The sequence below is a fragment of the Chanodichthys erythropterus genome, chromosome 8, assembly GCF_024489055.1.
Source record: "Chanodichthys erythropterus isolate Z2021 chromosome 8, ASM2448905v1, whole genome shotgun sequence".
Classification (NCBI taxonomy): domain Eukaryota; kingdom Metazoa; phylum Chordata; class Actinopteri; order Cypriniformes; family Xenocyprididae; genus Chanodichthys; species Chanodichthys erythropterus.
In genome coordinates this window covers 26,942,562-26,963,484 of record NC_090228.1, presented here as the reverse complement: position 1 = coordinate 26,963,484, position 20,923 = coordinate 26,942,562, and the positions used below count along the sequence as shown (strand labels likewise).

At 39.5% G+C, this 20,923-nt stretch overlaps 1 protein-coding gene across 3 annotated transcripts in view; it reads right to left on the bottom strand.

Moving 5' to 3' along the window:
* Positions 1–2,239, bottom strand: part of LOC137024660 (tripartite motif-containing protein 16-like) — a 43,598-nt gene extending 41,359 nt beyond the window's left edge. For 2 of the 3 annotated variants that reach the window (XM_067392455.1, XM_067392456.1), the window contains exons 1-4: positions 1,992–2,239; positions 1,545–1,655; positions 550–654; positions 280–384 (exon numbers count right to left, since the gene is read on the bottom strand). In XM_067392455.1, coding sequence (XP_067248556.1) covers positions 280–384; positions 550–654; positions 1,545–1,655; positions 1,992–2,041 — 371 coding nt within the window. In that variant the 5' untranslated portion in view covers positions 2,042–2,239. The remainder of the gene's footprint in view (positions 1–279; positions 385–549; positions 655–1,544; positions 1,656–1,991) is intronic. The other variant, XM_067392457.1, reaches the window with a different exon arrangement.
* Between the last annotated feature and the right edge of the window lie 18,684 nt (positions 2,240–20,923).

The following is a 20,923-nucleotide window of genomic DNA, read 5'->3' as shown; positions in this document are numbered from 1 at the left end:
CTCATTTCTAATTATGCCCCAAAATAGGCAGTTAAAAAAATGAATTAAAAAAAATCTATGGGGTATTTTGAGCTGAAACTTCACAGACACATCCAGGAGACACCTTAGACTTATATTACATCTTTTAAAAAAAAGTTCTAGGGCACCTTTAAGTGCTGTTAAGTGTTAACAACCCAGTGTAGAACAAAGCTCGTTTATCAGGTCAGTTTTCTGTCAGCTAATTACACACACCTACACATATCTTCATGGACAACATTATTTGATATAGAAACATCTTACTCATGTTCAGATGAACATCCTTCATCTTTGAAGTTCAGAAGATAGTCTATAGAGGAGTTGCTTTTCATAGACAGGTGGCTGGGTACTGGAGAAACCAATCCTGGTCTTAAATTGGAATTGCATAGAGTAGAAATGACAAATTAAGTGCTGTTGTGTTGACAACCCAGTGTAGCAAAGCTCGTTTAGCAGGTCAGTTTTCTGTTAGCTAATTACACACACCTATAATACATCTCTTCATGGACAACATTATTTGAGATAGAAACATCTTACTCGTGTTCAGATGAACATTCTTCATCTTTGATGTTCAGAGGATGATGTTTATACCAGTTGCTTTTCATAGACAGGTGGCTGGGTACTGGAGAAACCAATCCTGATCTTAAATTGGAAATGCATAGAGTAGAAATTACAAATTGACTGCTGTTAAAAGGGTTAGTTCACCCAAAAATGAAAATTCTGTCATTAATTACTCACCCTCATATCATTATACAACCATAAAAGCTTTGTTCATCATCAGAACACAAATTAAGATATTGTTGATGAAATCCGATGGCTGAGTGAGGCCTGCATTGAGAGCAAAGCCATTTAAACTCTCAGTGCCCAGAAAGCTACTAAAAACATATTTAAATCAGTTCATGTGAGTTCAGTGGTTTAACCTTAATATTATAAAACAATGAGAATACTTTCTGCGCGCCAAAAAACAAAACTAAATAAAGACTTTTCAACAATATTTAGTGATGGGCAATTTCAAAACACTGCTTTATGAAGCTTCTGAGCTTTATGAATCTTTTGTTTTGAATCAGTGATTCAGACCTCCTATCACATGGAGACTGCTGAAATATATAGGTCTAAATATATTGTTTAAAAATCATCATTTTGGGGGTTTTTTTGGTGCACAAAAAATATTCTCGTCGCTTTATAATATTAAGGTAGAACCACTGAACTCACATGAACAGATTCAAATATGTTTTTAGTACTTTTATGGACCTTGAGAGTTTCAATGGCTTCAATGGAGGTCTCACTGAGCCATCGGATTTCATCAACAATATCTTAATTTGTGTTCTGAAGATGAACGAAGGTCTTACGAGTGTGGAACGACATGAGGGTGAGTAATAAATGACAGAATTTTCATTTTTGCGTGAACTAACCCTTTAGGTGGCAACAACCCAGTGTAGAACAAAGCTCTTTCAGCAGGTCAGTTTTCTGTTAGCTAATTACACATACACATCTGTTCATGGACAACATTATTTGAGTTAGAAACATCTTACTCGTGTTCAGATGAACATCCTTCATCTTTGATGTTCAGAGGATGATGTTTAGAGCTGATACTCTTCACTGACACACTGCTGGGTGCTGGTGATGCGTATCTTTGCCGTTTGCTTGATATGCAAAAACACAGTAATGATACAGTTATTTACAGACATTTATGTGTTTTTTCATTTCACGACCTGGAGCTGGTTCACAGAAAGGCAATCAATGAAATATTTACATTCATTCACAAATGCACACATTTTTTACATATTATGAATGTATTGTGCTAATGAGGTTTAAATGATGATCAGTAGACTAAACATAAATTCATCTCTCTCTTTGTCTAAAATAGAACTTTATTTAAATGTTATCACCTGTAGTGTTATTTATTTATTTGTTTGTTTGCTTAATTGTGTCCTTGTATTTAACAGAGAAGCATTTTTTTTTTTAGGTTTACTTCATACCTGCTACTGGGAAAGAAGTCACCATCTTGTATCCGTTCTGCTCTGTCCATGGTTTAAACATTAAACCACATTATACAATTAAATAAACTTATGTTGTTGGACGATGTGGTTCCAAACGATTTTCAGATCTTTCAGAGATTAGATACTTATTTACCCTCATGTAAAATATTTAATTTTAGGACTGTTTCTCTCTGATACTGTACTTCCTTGTTTCTTTGTTAAGCTCTTCCGCCATGTATCAATTCTAACTGCACTGTGAGAAGGCGAGAAGCAAAGTGTGGTAAAGTTAGTTTCACTTTTAATATTCGCCTGCTTTAAGGGCCATCTAAAAATTACACCCACAGTACATAAACGTAAACGATGTTGATTCATTCACATGACTTGTGACTTGTAAGTTTTAATGTAAATCGTAACATAACGTAAATCTCAGTTGCTCCTGAGCTTCCAATATAGTATTCTATGATAATGATATGTGGGTTATATCCAGGCAGCATTGTTTCCATGTGGGAATGGGCTGTACATGGGCAATTTATATGGGTCCCATGGAGGTTTCACAATGTGGGTCACATATAGGAATGCCCATTTTGGATGGTAATATGGGACCTTAATAGGACCTATGTGGGCAAAATAATTTTATGCCTATGTGGGCATAAAATTACATTTTAAAATGCATTTGGTCGATAGTCACTGTTATACAAAGAACAAATAACATTACAGATAGAATCTGATCTGTATAACAACTTAATTAAAAGCATTATTTTCTATTGTGACATTTAATTTTGTTTGCATTATAAATATCACAATGTTCACCTGCCTACAAATATATCAAAATGTATTTTATTTCCAATTTGCATAGGCAGGAAGGAGGGAAAATAAAAAATGTCAGAAATTAAAGGGTTAGTTCACCCAAAAATGAAATTTAGTTACATTTAGATAAAATGATTAAGCATTTTGCTTAATATATGCTCTAGAACATGCTATTAACTATAAAAACTCCATAGTACCCATCTGTGACAACTACCAACCGCCTAGCGACATCATAGCAACCACCCAGGTTACCATAGCAACCACCTAACAACCACCCAGAACGCCCTAGCAACTGCCTAGCAACACCTTAGCAACCACCCAGGTTACAATAGCAACTGCCTAGCAACCACCCCGAGTACCCTAGCAACCACATAGCAACACCTTAGCAACAATCCATGTACCCTAGCAACCGTATAGCAACACCCTAGCAATCACCCCGAGTACCCTAGCAACCATATAGCAACACCTTAGCAACCACCCCGAGTACCCTAGTAACCACATAGCAACAGCCTAGCAGCCATCCTAAGTACCTTAGCAACTGCATAGTAAAATCCTAGCAACAACCTTGAATACCCTGACTCGATCTATCTATCTATCTACTAAATTAAAATGTAAACTTTCAAACTGAAAACTTTCAAACTGAAAATTTTTAAAACTACTTCAAACTTTCTGGCTAGGCTTTTTCAAGCCAACTTAAAGTTTGTCTCGACGAACTTTTTAATGCTTCCGGATGCTTCAGCGAATCACAAATCACTGGGCCAGCTAACCAATCTGAGCACATTGCGTATTTTGTAGGGAGCAGCTTCATAGAATCAGGAAGTCAAACGAGCCGTTCGAATGACAGTGGAAACAGAGGTGGAGAATAAAGGTAAAGTATATGAAAAATACTGTGTTTTTTTTTTTTTTTTTTTTTTTAAAGAAGCATTAAGACATGTTAAACTGTGCCCCAAAAACACAATCAAGCCTATAAAAAAACACTGAACCACCCCTTTAACATAAATGACTCTAATGAAAATTATACATTTTGAATAATACAAATCTATTTTTTTTATTCGGTTTAATTCTCAACTAAATATTTTTTTGGTGTTGTGGTGTTTTTTAATATGTGGTACCTTTTCTTTTTTATCATTAACCACAAAATTCCTCAATTACACCATTAGCTTGCATATGAAATCTTTACATTTTTTATGAAAAAATCACTTTAATAATGATCTAAATTAAATTTAAGTTGTTTGTGGATATTGATGTAGGTGTTTGGGAGAGAAAACTGCCATCTGCTGGTTAGAGAAAGACCTGTAGGAATTAGTTTTAGAAAGAAAGTGTTTTGACCATAGATCCCCACCAGAGGCCCTATAGAGATCCATTCACTTTATTGTCTTTGAGGGCAATCCTTTATATAGACATACAGCAACACAACAAACAAAATAACTCACATTTTATAATGTCATTTAAAAACATGATCGCAGCATGTATAAAGGCACAAAGAGAGTTTAAATTTCTGGCCTGAGGGAAGCAGCTGAAATTTAGTGCATCATTACATCGTTGGGCGACATCGTAAACTGGCCCTTCCTAGTCATCCTTTGTTCGTAAATTTGTGTGATAGTCCTTAAAAGTGTTAGTTCACCCAAAAATGAAATTTCTGTCATTCAGTACTCACCCTCATGTTGTCCCAAATCCATAAGACTTGACTTCTTTTGTAAATAAGATATTTAAAATAAGATATTTTTGATGAAATCTGAGGGTATCTGATCCACACGTGACTGCATCTTTTGAGGTCCAGAAGGGTATTAAAGACATAAATAAAACCATTAACGTGACTGCAGTGGTTCAACCTTAATGTTATGAAGTGACGAGAATAACAAAAATAATGACTTTAATCAGCTAATTCATCTGAATTCAGTTTTAAGACAATGATCATGTGCGTTTAGCGCCATCACTTGACCATTATAATTCATTAAAGAATCCCTTTTTTCTTGTTTATTTAATTCTGACATAATATTCGACCACAGATGTTTTTCATGACTTTTCTCACTGTAAAATCTGCAATTAGCAACATTGATACTCATCAAGTCATCGCTAAATTGGACTAATTTAGACAGTCACACTAAATGTGTGTCGTTTTTAAAAAAGGATTTTAAGGCTTTGCGTCGGGGAAAAATAAATTAAGTGTGTAAGGACCGCCATCTTGCCTTTTTTATGACCCTTATTTATGAAGCAAATGGAGTCTACAGCAGGAGTCGGAGTCAACTCCAAAAAATCTGGACTTGGAATAATATGTTGCCAGTGGTTTAGATGTAACCACAATTAGATGTAGCTGAAAGCGAAATAGTAATGTTTGTTACTTTAAGACAGATTGTTATTTTGCAATAATGATGAAAATTGGTGAACACTATGTTGTAAATAACACTAAATCATCTAAATATATACCAGAGAGTGGTAGTATAATTAGTCAAGTTGTATTGTTGTTGTTTACAGAAATGTTCTGTTGTAGTTATTGTGACAATGCAGCAAAGATCAAAATTAGAGGTGGTAGGATACCTTCATGATGTGTCCAAAGTAATGGAGGGAGGAAATCGACACAAATATTTCACAGCAATGTTACAGGAGGCAGCGAGAAATAGTCATATGGTGGTATTCGATGTACAGCGTCATCACGTTTGAAAGTGCACAGAAAGACGGGTAATTGTGAAAAGTGCGATAGGCAAAAGCGGAATGTTTTTATGAATACGTATTAGTTGTATGTTTGTCTTTGTGGGAAAATATTAATGGAAGTCGTGCCTCGTTGTTTTTGTAGGAGTCCTGTAAGGCTCTGTGATGTGCGTTTGTCACCATCATGTCAAAAGAAAGGAGAGATGGACATCATTGTGAATGCTTCGTCATCTCTAACATGTGTGCATCATCTGGAGTTTGAATTCAATGAATCTTCACAAGAGGTTGTACAAGACTGGACGTTGCAGCAAACTTTGAATGATCCCAGGGAATATCAAAGGTAGTTGTGAGGTGTTGATGGCATAAACACATGAATGTTACAAATCAAAATTTCATGTGAAAAGCTGTGTGTTTTACTGTAGCTGCTGATAAATGTGTTTGTTTCGGAAGTTACATTAAAATTGCAGATGGCTCAAATATCTAAGGACAAGTGCTGTTTGAATTGGCATGATGTGGTGTACGTGTCCAATGCATGTTGTGAGATGCGTGTCCCACAAGCTGTTTACATGAGGACCTTTTGTTTGATTCAATCCCGAATAATTCCAATTGATGACTAGTGATTAATCAGTAGACTATCTAAGAACAGCATCAATGAAATATGCGTTATATTTTAAGCATTTGAATTGTCTCATAATACATGCAAAATTAGGAAATGCGAATGTGAATGTGAATGTTTCAGTGAAACGTGTGCTGAATTCTCTCGGCATTCTGAGCAGGTGTGCGAGTTTCATTGACAATAAACACAAGCTTTTATCAGCCCCATTCAGTGCATTTATATTAAACATGATTAATAGTGGGTCATTTCACTTACTTCCGTGTCAAAGCATCTTGCAAAGGCACGTCCAAACCTCTTGCGTTTCGTTTAGTCACACCACAAGGTGTCACTGTGGCCTCAAAGCTTCAACACTGCCGCTCTGAGCTCGATTGCTGATGTCTGAGGTAAAACGCACTGTAGAAGTCATAGGGTTACTAATGTTGTTCCTCGATGTCTTTACTATGGGTGCTTCTCAATATCCCTCCTCGTTTCCTCGCTCCTCCGCCCTCCATCCTATGGCCCGGAAACCAATCGAGCTCAGCCATCTTGAAGGATATCTCAATTCTCTAATTGCACCGTGAGGAGGTGAGGAACGAGGAGTGAGGAGGCTTCCTGAGGAGTCATGAGCGAGGATACACAGGTGCATCCTTTTTCGGAAGTCTTTCTTGGCGAGAAACCTGACGCACGCATAAATTCTCCTCCCCCTTCATATCTGTCACAATAATTTAAATGTATGCTTTATTTTTGCTGCGGAGCATCTTGCTTTATTAATATTTATTATATATTTTTTTTAATAAACCAAACTTTAACAACATATGGGTAGATCCCTGGAGTGCAGCTGATGACGCTTTGAAGTGACGCTAAAGGGAGCGAAGATATCATTTCACTTGATTCAATTCCTCTGTCTTTGCGTCTTTTCCTTGTGTCCTTCCCTCGCATCCTGGAGGGGTGGAGCTAAGACGCAAGAAAAGGAAACAAGGATGCACAAATAAGAATTGAGAAGCACTCTTTATGTTACTATACTTCTGTACTTTTGGGATTTTCCTGTAGGCAGCCATTTTAAACAGGAAGTGATGTGGCAAGGGAGTTTTTTTTTTATCTGCACTACACGACAGCTGTGTCCCAATTCAGGGTCCGCGCACTTCGAAGTGCATGAAAGGGGTGGGGTTTTGGAGTGGAGGGTTGCCAGGTCTGCGCAATAAAACCATCCCAAATGTAGTGTAATCACAGCACAAGTGTAAAAGTATCCCAATCCCACACTTGACAACAATGAGCCGAGCGTCGTTACATGGCTATCTGCTGTGTGACAGACAGCTGACAGTTGACGTTTATGTGTGCATTTTAAAGTTTTATGACTTTCATTGGGTTTTGACATGCTTCACTGCCCGCGACGACGGGACACTGGACCAAAATATGTATGGTTAAACTATGTAATGTTAGTTTTATATCATTCGCAACTAGTTAACCTTGTTTGCTTTTTATGTTAAATTATGTTAAATTTATGTTAACTGTGAAAAAATATACATTCATATTTCTACATTTACTCTGTATTTAAGTCTGAATTTAAAGTACAGTACTTTAGGATTTTATTCAACTGCACTCCATCTCAGTCGTTGTTTATGATGTTCAACCTAAGTTCTGTTGTAAACAGTTGTAAAGGTACTTTATGTAATGTATAGAACGATGTAGCCTATTTTAATGTAAAAATATTTAATTTACATGATGAAAAAATTATTGTATATGTAAAATGTTTCATGTAAAATTATAAGTTGCATAAAAGAAATAAACAATGAACAGAACAATTCTTTTATTTACAGACGTGAACATGCGTAAAAAAAAATGATCGAACAGAAATTATAGTAATTAGAAATTACTCTGGCTCATTTACAAATAAATTACTTTACAAACATAATGTATAACTTATGCATTTCATTTTTAACTTACATCACAAAAATAAGCTGTACAGAAATTAGGCTGTTTCATTGACAAAGTGACATTTAAATAATATTTATATCGACACATTTTATGCACTGTATTCTGTTCTTGAGAAAAGTGGGGGGAAAGCAGCCTTTGAAGTGCGATTCACCGCGGCGCGAGGAGGGATGACGTAATTCGAGAGCGACTTCAAGTGCACCCTCTCCGTTTCGCAGTGGAATGAAGCTCCGATTTCAAGACACTTCACGGTCTACACTATCCCACAGTTCATTGCGCGCCAGTGACGACAGGAGTTCTGTGTGAATTCACATAAATGTAAGCAATGCCCCGTGTTCACCAATATCTAAATCAAACTGTAATATCTGGTTTTCATAAATACAGTATTTGTCTCTGAGATGGAGTGCAGTTGAATAAAATCCTAAAGTACTGTACTTTAAATTCAGACTTAAATACAGAATAAATGTAGAAATATGAATGTATATTTTTTCACAGTTAACATAAATTTAACATAATTTAATATAGTTGCTAACGATATAAAACTAACATTACATAGTTTAACCATACATATTTTGATCCAGTGTCCCGTCGTCGCGGGCAGTGAAGCATGTCAAAACCCAATGAAAGTCATAAACTTTAAAATGCACACATAAACGTCAACTGTCAGCTGTCTGTCACACAGCCGATAGCCATGTAACGACGCTCGGCTCATTGTTGCCATGTCTGGGATTGGGATACTTATACACTTGTGCTGTGATTACACTACATTTGGGATGGTTTTATTGCGCAGACCTGGCAACCCTCCACTCCAAAACCCCACCCCTTTCATGCACTTCGAAGTGCGCGGACCCTGAATTGGGACACAGCTTATATTGCTTACTTTGCAGTCACAGTTTTGTTTTTATTTTGTTTTACATTTATTTATGTATTTTTGTTTTCTTATATTTCTTATGTATTTATTTATTGTTTTTGCAGGTTTGGTCCTCTATAATATATGTGTATCAGAGCCATAATAAAAACAATAATTGAAAAAGAACAAAGCAGCAGCAGTGAGAGACGGCATATCAAGCATAGCAGCGCCATCTTGAAAACTGGTTGCATTTGGACACTCTTTGCACATTTCTGTGATGAAATCATACACACACAAGTGAAGTTGCTCCAGTTTGAGATGGGCCATGATGTCAGTGGAGTGTTCAGGGATTTTAGCAGGAATTTTATGATCAGTGCACTCTGGGGAACAATTTCAAAGTTGCCTTTCTTCAGCATGATTTGGGGAAAGAAAAGTGGGGAAGTGTTGCCCAAATAATTCTGTTTGGCTGGAAGAAAGAGAAATATCTCCCAAACTTGGTCTGTCATCTTGGAGCAAGCAATACAAGGATCTGTAAAAAGTGATCTGATTGAGAACTTTCAAAAAATGTCTCAAAAAATGAGTGTGTCGTGTTAGAGAGCTGTAGAACAGACTTATGTAGTGCGGACCAGGAGGAATTGATTGAGATTAGGGGTGTCGCAATATACCGGTATTGACGATAACCGTGATATATTAGATGAATAGGATGCTTATGATATCATGACATGTAAATACTCCAGCGCCAGTATCTGGTTGAGCTCTCAGGTGGCAGTATTGCACCTTAACACTGACACCTGTCAAACAAGAAGAAGATGCAGCGCGCAGCTATTCCGAGCGGGAGAGTGAGAGGCTCTGTTCACACACCCGAAAAAAGTAAATAAGCTCGACAGTATGGGAGTTTTTCGGCTCCTTAGACAGCCCAATCCGCAGGATTTGCCTAGCTACAGTCAGTGCGAAGGGTGGCAACACCATCAACCTGTTACCCACCTCCGTGTCCATCACCCTGCAGATTACTCCATTTTACAGAGAGTAAGTTGCGATTATTTTACTAGTCATGGAATGGGAAATGTTATATTAACCTGTTAACAGCGATTTTTAAATATATTTAAATAAAGGGTGATTCTTTTAATAAGTAGCCTACCACGTTTTCTTTACTCGTCTTACTCAGTGTGATGTAGCTATGCAGTTATATGCCCTCAAAATTCAAGATACACGGGCATTTTTTGTCATTATATCATATTATAAGATGTAGTTACAATATCACACGAGCAAGAGTGCCGTTTTCCCAAAATCAGCACAAATGCAATGTTGTTGTTAAATGAACAATGTGAGTTACATTCTAGACACAGTATTGTTAATATTGTTTTTTTCCCTTTATTTCGCCAACTAAAATTGATCTGACTGAATCCGCGTTTAGAATGAATGAATCCGAGCTTCGTTCCTGAATGAATCAGTCATTTGAACAAATCGGTTGACTCACTCACTCATTAAGACAGTGACTTGCTGCCACCTACTGGCAGTTTAGTTTAGTTTCATATTTAAGGTGCATTTTAATTAAAAAATTAAAATTAGAAAAAAATCCATATTTAAATATTGAATTAAATTTATGTAGACAAATTGTAAATACTCATAAAAGCCTTAAATTTGACTTTAAAAAAAGTGCAGCAACCCTGAAAGAGAAAAACTAAATAAACAAAGTAAAAATTATTTAGACTGATACATTTTTCTCCCCCAAGGATTCTACAGATATCACGATAATCAATATTGTGATATTTTTTGGCCACAATAACCGTGGTGTGAAAAATCTAATATCGTGACAGCCTAATTCAGACACCTTGCTTTACGCACTGATTAAACTAATGTTTACAGAAACATTTCTATCTTATTTTGCGGATTAATTTTACTTAATAAACCTTTTTCCTTTCTGAGCTTAATATAGTCATGTGTGCCCTTTTTGTTGCTTCCCTTTGAGCCAGGGGTTGTAACAACATGCATAATTTGGGTTGATATTCTGGTTACATTTTTTTCCAATCCCATTTTACCAATGCCAAGCCACATCTATTAACTACTATTAATGTTGTATATAATCAATATATAAACAAGTGATATTTAATTGTTAACGAGAGATTGGCTGGACCCTGCTGACACAATCAGTATTTCTCGTCCAATAGCATACTTTATTTTCTAGTTTCTCTAGTATTGCATCCTTCTCATGGGTATTTCATGACTTTTCATTGTGAGTTTAACCTCCTTTTTTTGCCTCATAATATGTATTTAAATATATATATATATATATATATATATATATATATATATATATATATATATATATATATTTTTTTTTTTTTTTTTTTTTTGTCTATGGTATTGAAATTGTGGGTTACACCTTTGTTGCCCAAGGAGTTTACATTCCTGATAATACAAGAGCAAGGAACTTACAACTTACAAAACCAATTCATCTGCTATATTCTTCTGTCCTGTATTGTCAAGGGTAAGATATCTTTATAAATGATCTACTCACCCATGTTTTTATTTTTGTGGAACACAAAAGCAAAGAGTCACTTAGTCTCATTCACTAACTGTGATAGTGAATTGTGACTGAGGCTGTCAGTTTCATCATGTTCTGCCTTGCATCTCTCTTTGTGCAGTGAAGCCAGTTGTGTTTTGACGCAGCCAAGAATGCATCCAAAGTAGATCATTCAAAGCAAAAAAAGTTATTTGTTCTGGTTTCAGTGTTCAACAACATCAAACCCATCAAAAACATAAAATCGCAGTTGTTTTTTTCCAGAGACAGATGGAGCTGTGTACCAAAACATTTATTTATGTATTTAACCTTTTTTAAGTGGTCTGCATTAGCTTTCTGAGAATTTTGGAGTTTTGAATTTTGGAGCTTTTTGGACTAATTTATTTAAGCTAAAATTCTATATTAATAAATCAACTTTACAAGTGATTTTAATTTGTCATGTAGGCCTAGCCAGGGCTTTTCACAATGTGCTTAACCCCAGGTTAACATTGTTCCAAACACCACTTTAAAACCCCTGGTAAAGGAATGTTTCACACTTGTAATGTACAGTAGGTAGTCAACCAGAATAATACTTTCACCAAAATTGGGGATGTGTGTTTGCTGCCTTTTATCACTAAGTAGCGCTATATTCACAGACTTTTTAAAAAAATTGAAAGAAAATGTGTCCGTTAATTCTCTCAAGTATTGATCTGCTGTGGCTCGTTGAAAGCTCTGGTAGCAGGTGAATTCAATTGAAACGTAGTTAAACAAATTCATAATCACAGCACTGAAATGACATGGCATTTGTGTTTTTGCTACAGTACAGTATGTTGTTATGATTAGCATAATTTCCCTTAATTAATAATGAAAATATTTCAATATAAGAATATAAAGTATGCCAGTATAAAAATAATACATGAATTAGGCTTTGCACAGAATAGTAATCATACCTGGATAATATGGCCTTGTGGACCACACTGCAAGACTTCGGAAACTGCATCAGAGTTTGAGTCCTGCCATTGTTGGTTAATTCTTTGTCACAAATAAAACGTTTGAAATGTACATTTTATTGATTCAAAACACTTTTTGGAGCTTTATTATTCATTATGTCATTTTTATTAGTAGTAGGCATTTACTAAGATGATAACATTGTACATTATTTTAACCAATGTTGTCAAGTTGAATAGAGAAGTTGTGATGAAGTGTTGGTTTAGCTGCGACCACAAGCAGTTCTGTCTTTGCAAGGTTGAGTTGAGAAATGCCTGTCAGGCAGGCCATGATCCGAGCAGCTACACTGTCAGATCATCTGAGAGGCAAGACATTTATTTTAATCAGTTACATGCAAACACAAAATTACATTTTTACATGTAATGTCATATAGTGAACAGAAAATTGCAACAATATATAATTGATTCAAATTAGTTAATTAAATAGGCCAAAAAACATAAATTAAAACACAAACAATGTCCCAACAATGTCTATCAGGACTTCCCCTATTATTAGCACAACCACTTAGGGCTTTTTCCTCTTTTTACAAGCATGGTTGATTGGTAAGCATCAGTGACAAATATCATCTTACATTTCAGGTACAGGCTAGCACAAAGAGGAAAGTAAGATGATATAGAATGATTTTAAAACAACAACAACAACAAAAAAACATTATCTAGCAGCTCTAGAAGAAAATGGTGTCATTGTCCAGCTTAAGTAAGTTCAGTATTGATTCACTGATTCATTCTGTTGTATGAATCATTAGTTACTAATTTAGTTCATTTATCTGTACATTAGTTCTGGGGAAAACAGTGATGTCATCATCCAGCTCAGTTCTGTTCACATACAATGGTGTCAATGCAGGCAGATCAAAAATATAAAGTGTCCCCAACTAAGCAAGCCAGAGGTGACAACGACAGTGGCTAGGAACCCAGTCTCCATCAGATGAGAAAAAAATGGAGAAAAAAACCTTGGGAGAAACCAGGCTCAGTCGGAGGGACAGTTCTCCTCTGGCCAACAAACGAACAGTGCATGATTATGATTATGGCAGCATTACAGGTCGGAAGTCAGATTGGGAACAGTCAACGGTCAGATTCATCACACCGATATGGAATCGGTTAGTTAGGAATCTGTGCCACTGGTTGTCGTGTTGGTGAGGCATACACAGTGGATGATCTAGTTGACTCAAACTCAGCTGACACTTCAGGGCTGTGTTGTGGTCGTGTCTAGGCACAGGTCCTCAATCTGATCTGGATACGGCCTGGATCAGGTTGACTACAGTAAACATCGCGATAAACAGTGAGACTAATATTAGCGTAGATGCCATTCTTCTTCTAATTTAATACAGATTTAGTACATCTGGTGTTATAGGAAGTGTTCCTGGTTCCGGCTGACCTAATTTATGCAGCCTAACGATCCTTTAACGGATGTGATAATATATATAAATGAATAATGTGCTGTGTATTAGTGATGCGCGAGTCAGCTTTTTTTCGAACCTGCGGAAAAAAATTATATTTTCTATTATTATTTCCTGCTTGTCTGTCATCATCTGTCTTATGCATTTTGATTTACAAGCAATTCGATTTAGTATCAGTTAATTTGGATTTACTGTATATCAGGTCAGTACATGGGAAATTTTCTCAAGAAAAAAAACTCAACTAATGCTGTGAAATATACATGGATCAGTTGGTACTACATTAATATTACAAGTTAAACTTACCTAATTTGTATACAAACATAAATTACACTTAAGGATTTCTTATACTAAGTTATAATAGGCCTACTAACTTTAAAATTATTTCTACTCCAATTCGTTTTTGAAATATAAACATTTAAATGGTGGCTTGATAGATTTATTCAAACATGCTGTTACGAATACAGCTCCCCGGTGCATCCTCCGGACCACCGGAGGGAGCCGTCACCCGAATATTGACTCTTAGCTATCTGGACTCCATTACCCATAGGCCCGCATTCCTGGGACTGATCACTTCCGCACCTGCATCCGATCTCACTCACACTCACACTATTTAAGACACGCACACACACACACCATCGCGAAGTCTTGATTTGCTGTAAGTGATCATTTCTGAGCGTTTCTTTGTGGATTGATCTTCTGTTATTACCTGGACTGTTTATCTCTGCCGAACCACTGCCGCCTGCCTTGTTTACTGCCTGTTCTTCGATTATGTGATTGTTTGCCGCCTGTCTCGACCCCTAGCCTGTGACTCGACTCTGTCTCTTTGCTGCCAGCCTCGACCATTGCCTGTCCCTGTTTACGGTACTGTCTCGCCCCTGTCTGTTACCATTGCCTTTCTAATAAAGCTGCAAATGGATCCATTGTCTACTGACCCATCATTACAGAAGACTTCGTCCGCTCAGCGATCCAGCAGCTCTGGCCCAGCTCTCCACAGAGTTGTCAGCTCAAGCCAGCCAATTAGCCATGCACCACCACCAGCTCACACGCCTCACGGAGGCTCACGGAGGAGCTGGTGAAGACGCTGCAGGGCCTACGCCAATCCCACTGAGGTCTCCACGCCGTCACCAGCTGCACCCATCACCCCCACGCCTGCCAATCCACCACCTGTGAATCCACGTCTGGCTCTCCCAGAGAAGTTTGATGGAACACCAAGCAAATGTAAGGGCTTCCTGCTGCAATGTTCGCTATATGTGAATCAACAACCCTCTTTGTATGCCACAGACACCAGTCGTATCTCTTTCGTCTGCCCTCTACTGACTGGTAAAGCTCTGGATTGGGCCACAGCTGTCTGGCGGGACAATGGTTCGGCGTTCCTCTCATTTACCGACTTCCTACAGCGATTCAGAGAGGTATTCGAACACTCAGCGGGCAGCCTGAGCCCGGGCGATCAACTGCTCTCCTTGACCCAAGGTAAAACCACGGCGGCTGAATACGCTTTACAATTCCGCACTCTGGCAGCACAAACAAACTGGGTGGAGGACACACTGAAACTTCTATTCCGTCGTGGATTATCAATGGAGTTACAAGCGGAGCTGGCATGTCGCGACGAGGGCAGCTCATTGAATTCCTTCATCGAAATGGCCATCCATGTTGACAACTTACTTCGCACTCGACGTCCCACCCGGGCAGTCACCACCAACAGCTTGAATCCTGAGCCCATGCAACTCGGTTTTACACCTCTCAAACCAGAAGAGAGGGAAAGAAGACAACAACTACACCTCTGCCTCTACTGCGGGCAATCGGGCCACGTCAAAGTTAACTGCCCAACCCGGCCAGAGTCTACGAATCCCAAAGCGGTGAGTTCCATCCAAGCTCATAACTACTCATCAAACAGCTTCAAAATCCCTGTTCAACTCACACTTAATGATCGTATTATCTCCACACACGCGCTGCTGGACTCTGGGGCAGCAGGGAACTTTATGTCAGATACTTTCATCACAGAACACAACATTCCATTAATCGACTGCCATTCTGTATTGACAGTGGAAGCGTTAGATGGGAAGCCAATCGGAAGAGGAAAAGTAGCCCATCTCACCTCTGAGCTTCAACTTCAAGTCGGCATTCTTCATCAAGAACTGATCAGTTTCTATGCCATTCACTCACCACATAACCCCATCATCCTGGGTCTGCCTTGGTTACGCTTACATAATCCACACGTATCATGGAGAGAGGGGGAAATACTCCAGTGGGACAGCCGCTGCCTCAACCATTGTCTGCGACCAGTAAAACCACTACCACTACGAGCATTAAAGTTGCATGCCGAGACCCCTGAGAAAGTGAACATTCCCCCCATGTACGCCGATCTTGCAGTAGCCTTCAGCAAACAGAAAGCCACCGAACTTCCCCCGCACCGCTCCAGTGACTGTGCCATTGAACTACTACCCGGAACAGTCCCTCCCAAGGGTCGGATCTTCCCTCTCTCTCAACCCGAAACCATGGCCATGAACACTTACATTGAGGAAGAGCTAGCCAAGGGGTTCATCCGTCCATCCACCTCACCGGCATCTGCAGGATATTTCTTCGTCAAGAAGAAAGACGGAGGTCTAAGACCCTGTATTGATTATCGTGGTCTAAACGACATAACCGTGAAATTCCGTTATCCCCTGCCTCTAGTGCCAGCAGCCCTTGAACAGTTAAGACAGGCCAAGTACTTCACAAAATTAGATCTCCGGTGCGCCTACAATCTTATTCGTATTCGAGAAGGGGATGAATGGAAGACAGCCTTTTCCACAACTTCCGGTCACTATGAAACCCTTGTCATGCCGTTCGGGCTATCCAACAGTCCAGTGTTCCAATCCTACATGAATTACGTATTTAGAGACATGTTAAATCGCAGGGTCATAATTACAGTGACGACATTCTAATCTACTCAAACTCCCTTGACGAACACATTCAACATGTGAGAGCCGTTCTACAGAGACTCATCGAGCACCAAAGCTGAAAAATGTGAATTCCACCAAACCTCCACCGCCTTCCTCGGATATATCATCACTAGAGACGGGGTCGCCATGGACGGCGGCAAGGTAAAGGCGGTACTGGAATGGCCCAAGCCACACATGCTGAAGGAATTACAGCGATTACTGGGATTTGCCAACTTCTATAGACGGTTTATTCGAAACTTCAGTTGTGTAGCTGCTCCCCTGACCTCCATGACCAAACGCTCATCGCCTCGCCTCCAGTGGTCCAGGGAAGCGGACGTAGCATTTCAAGAACACAAGAACCGTTTCACAACAGCCCCCATTCTCCGCCATCCGGATCCTGAACGGCCGTTCATCGTAGAGGTAGATGCCTCCAACACTGGTTTAGGCGCCGTTCTTTCCCAACGCCAAGGCAACCCTGAAAAGATGTACCCTTGCGCCTTCTACTCCCGTAAGTTGACAGCAGCTGAAAGGAATTACGATGTAGGGGACCGGGAGTTACTGGCCATGAAGGCCGCCCTCGAGGAATGGCGCCATTGGTTGGAGGGGGCACAACACTCATTCACTGTTCTCACCGATCATAAGAATCTCGAATATCTCCGCACAGCCAAGAGACTGAATCCACGACAGGCCCGCTGGGCTATGTTCTTCACTCGGTTCCACTTTCTTGTAACATACAGGCCCGGTTCGAAGAACACCAAAGCCGACGCATTATCACGTCAATCTGAGCACACTGAGCAGCCCAAAACCACAGAACACATTATTCCTGAGTCACTCCTTCTCGCACCCGTTCAATGGGATATCATGACCGAATTGACACAGGCCAACGATCAGACCCCTCCACCTACCACCTGTCCACCCAACCGCACGTACGTTCCTGCACACATGAGAGAAAGGGTTCTCCATCATGTACATGACTCGCCCAGTTCTGGTCACCCTGGTATCTCCGCCACCCTCGATTTGCTACAGAATCGCTTCTGGTGGGAATCCTTACCACAAGACGTCACACAGTTCATCCACTGCTGTACAGCCTGTCAGACCTCCAAGCCATCTCACCAGTCACCAGCTGGTTTACTGCAGCCACTTCCCATTCCACAGCGCCCTTGGTCCCACATCTCTATAGACTTTGTCACAGATCTGCCACCCTCTCAGGGCAACACCACTATCCTCACTGTAGTAGATCGTTTCTCCAAAGCCTGTCGGCTAATCTCACTTCCCAAACTGCCCACCGCCCTCGAGACTGCAGAACTTCTATGCAACTACGTGTTCAGGTTTTATGGTTTACCCGATGACATTGTGTCAGACAGGGGTCCTCAGTTCACTTCCAGGGTCTGGGCCGCCTTCTTCAAGAACTTGAATGTGAACATCAGCCTTACGTCGGGCTATCATCCTGAGTCGAATGGACAAACGGAACGCCTAAACCAAGAACTCACTCGCTTTCTCCGAACCTATTGCCAGCATCAACAAGCAGAATGGAGCCGCTATCTCATGTGGGCGGAGTATGCTCAAAATTCGTTAAGGAAACCTTCAACCGGCATTACCCCGTTCCAGTGCGTCTTGGGTTATCAACCACCGCTGTTCCCCATGGTCCGGTGAACCCTCGGAATTACCGGCGGTCAATGCGTGGATGCAGAAGAGTGAGGAAACCTGGGACTTGGCTCATCATCATCTCCAGCGTGCAGTCAGGAGACAGGAAGCGCAGGCCAATCGGCGTCATCGACCCCATCCTCAGTACATCGTGGGCCAGTGGGTGTGGCTGTCCACACGAGACCTCCGCCTGAGACTACCCTGCAGAAAGCTTGGGCCTTTCCAAATTCTAAAACAAATCACTCCAGTATCTTTCCATTTAGATCTGCCTACTAATTATCGCATTTCTCCCACTTTTCATGTTTCGCTACTGAAACCCGCCGGGGGTCCGAGAGGGGAGCCGGAGGGAGCTGAGGGTCCAGGTCCCCCACCGCTGATAATCGAGGGCGAGGCCTTTCTAATAAAGCTGCAAATGGATCCATTGTCTACTGACCCATCATTACACATGCATTATATATTGAAGAATATTAAAAAATATAATGAATATGTATTATGGTATATTATTATTACTTAATACATATATTACGCTAAATGCTCCTTTTTAGAGTGAATTTTTCTAGCTGTCTAAAGAGTTTATGGTCATGATGAATATGTTCTGAGGTAAATGTTTGTTTACCAGCGTTTTTATTAAAGGTCCCGTTTTTCGTGGTTTTTTGAAGCTTTGATTGTGTTTATAGTGTGCAATATAACATGTGTTCATGTTTCGCGTGTAAAAAAACACAGTATTTTTCACATAATTTACTTATCTGTATACCGCTGTTTCCACTGTCATAAAAACGGGCTGATGACTTCCTTGTTCTATGAAGTCCCTCCTTCAGAAATACGTAACGAGTTCTGATTGTGCCAGCGGTTCCTGTGTTGTGATTCGACAGCTCTGAGCGCACCGTGCCCGGAAAAGTCACGCCTCTTACCATAACGTGGAGATGCACGTGCTCAGTGTTATTGTAAACATGTCTTTAATTTTACTCTATCAATTTGAGCCGGAATCAGACCCGGTGATTGGACTGCGGGATGAAAATAACAGCGTTTCGACGACATGGTGACAAACACACTCTACAAACGCAACTCTTGTGTATTCCTGTGGGCGGAGGTTAGTCAAAAACTGTTTTAGTGACGTCATTAAAGAAGGAAGTAGAGGGATGTAGTCCAAACTGGCCGTTCGATGTAGGCGAATTCTGTTAAATAAAATATCTCGCTTGGCATTGAACTTTGAACTTTAAAATTTTACAGATTTTGTTTATACTCTAACAACAACATTACACACTAACTAAAGTTTGAAACATGGGATCACGAAGAACGGGACCTTTAATGTCTTTCCACGTATGAAACACTGATTGAGCACGATTACATGAGACATGATATGGAGTTTGTATATTTTAACATACCTTCAGATGTTCATGCATGTTTATTTCGCACTGTAACTGGTATTAAAGCGGACGAGAGGATCAGTTCACGTGCGTTTCTCTTTAACTGAGGCCGGGTTCACATCACACGTGTCAGCAGAGTATAGCAGTGCATATTTTTTTCGCACCCATGGGATGAGTGCATTCACACCGCACGCAGAGGCTGCGTGGCAGCGAGTTGCAGGAGCAGAGCAGAAGCAGCAGTGATGCGAATGTTTCGGTGCCGAGTCTATTTTTGCTGTGCTGCTAATGCTCAATTAAAGTGAAAGTACACCTTTAATTGATAAAATATGATTTCACACAAAAAGTGCTCAAAATGCACAGAATAAGCATATCTAGTGTGTTTTAACAAGAATTGAAGTATGTCAGGGAAGGAAATTAATATTAAAATATTTATAGAAGATTTACTCATTTAAACTAGTTTTTAATTATTCAGTTTGGGTTAAAGTATGGTGTATTATAAAAAAACTAAAGTAAACTAGCCAGAAAATATGATAAAAACATTATTTTAGTTATTACACAGAGATATAGGCTCTAACATACCCAAATCAAACCTGAGTTTACTGTGTTGTAAACATGTTCACGCGTTAGATGATGTGCAGCAATGGATAACATGAGGCTTTTATTTATTTATTTATTTACATTTATACGCGAGTGTTGTACACCTTGCATGCTAACAAACTTTCAAGACTATCAAGTTTAAATGACCAACTTATAAAAACAAATTTATAGCTGTCTTTGTAAAGAAATGCTCACTTTATATGCAGCTTCGAGCCACTGCTGTGACGCTGTACAAATGCTTCCAGTGTGAATACTTGCGCGTCTCTGCAGCTGCAGTGCACCGCTGATGCTTGCGGTGTGAAGTATGGAATTATATTTCTGCCACAATTCTGCACGCGCAAGAACATATTTTGAGCGCGCAAAAGGGCTTTTCGCATGCGTGTGAACTGAGTTTTGCGGAGAAATGTTCGTCTCGCAAATAAAAAAGTGTTTAGAGGAAACGAAAATCAAGTTTGCATTTAAAAGAAGTTTATTTGGATGTGCGCGGACGTTCTTTCGCATGTGCAACGTTTCAGTTGCTTGCTCTCCTGATACCCATGCTGAGTGCTCTCTAAAGTGCTCGCGTGCGCAACACAACCCAGTGTTACAATATGCCATAATTCCAGCCAATCAGAAATGAGGCTGCGAAATTCTGATTGGCTGGCTTGACAACCAATCACAAGACTC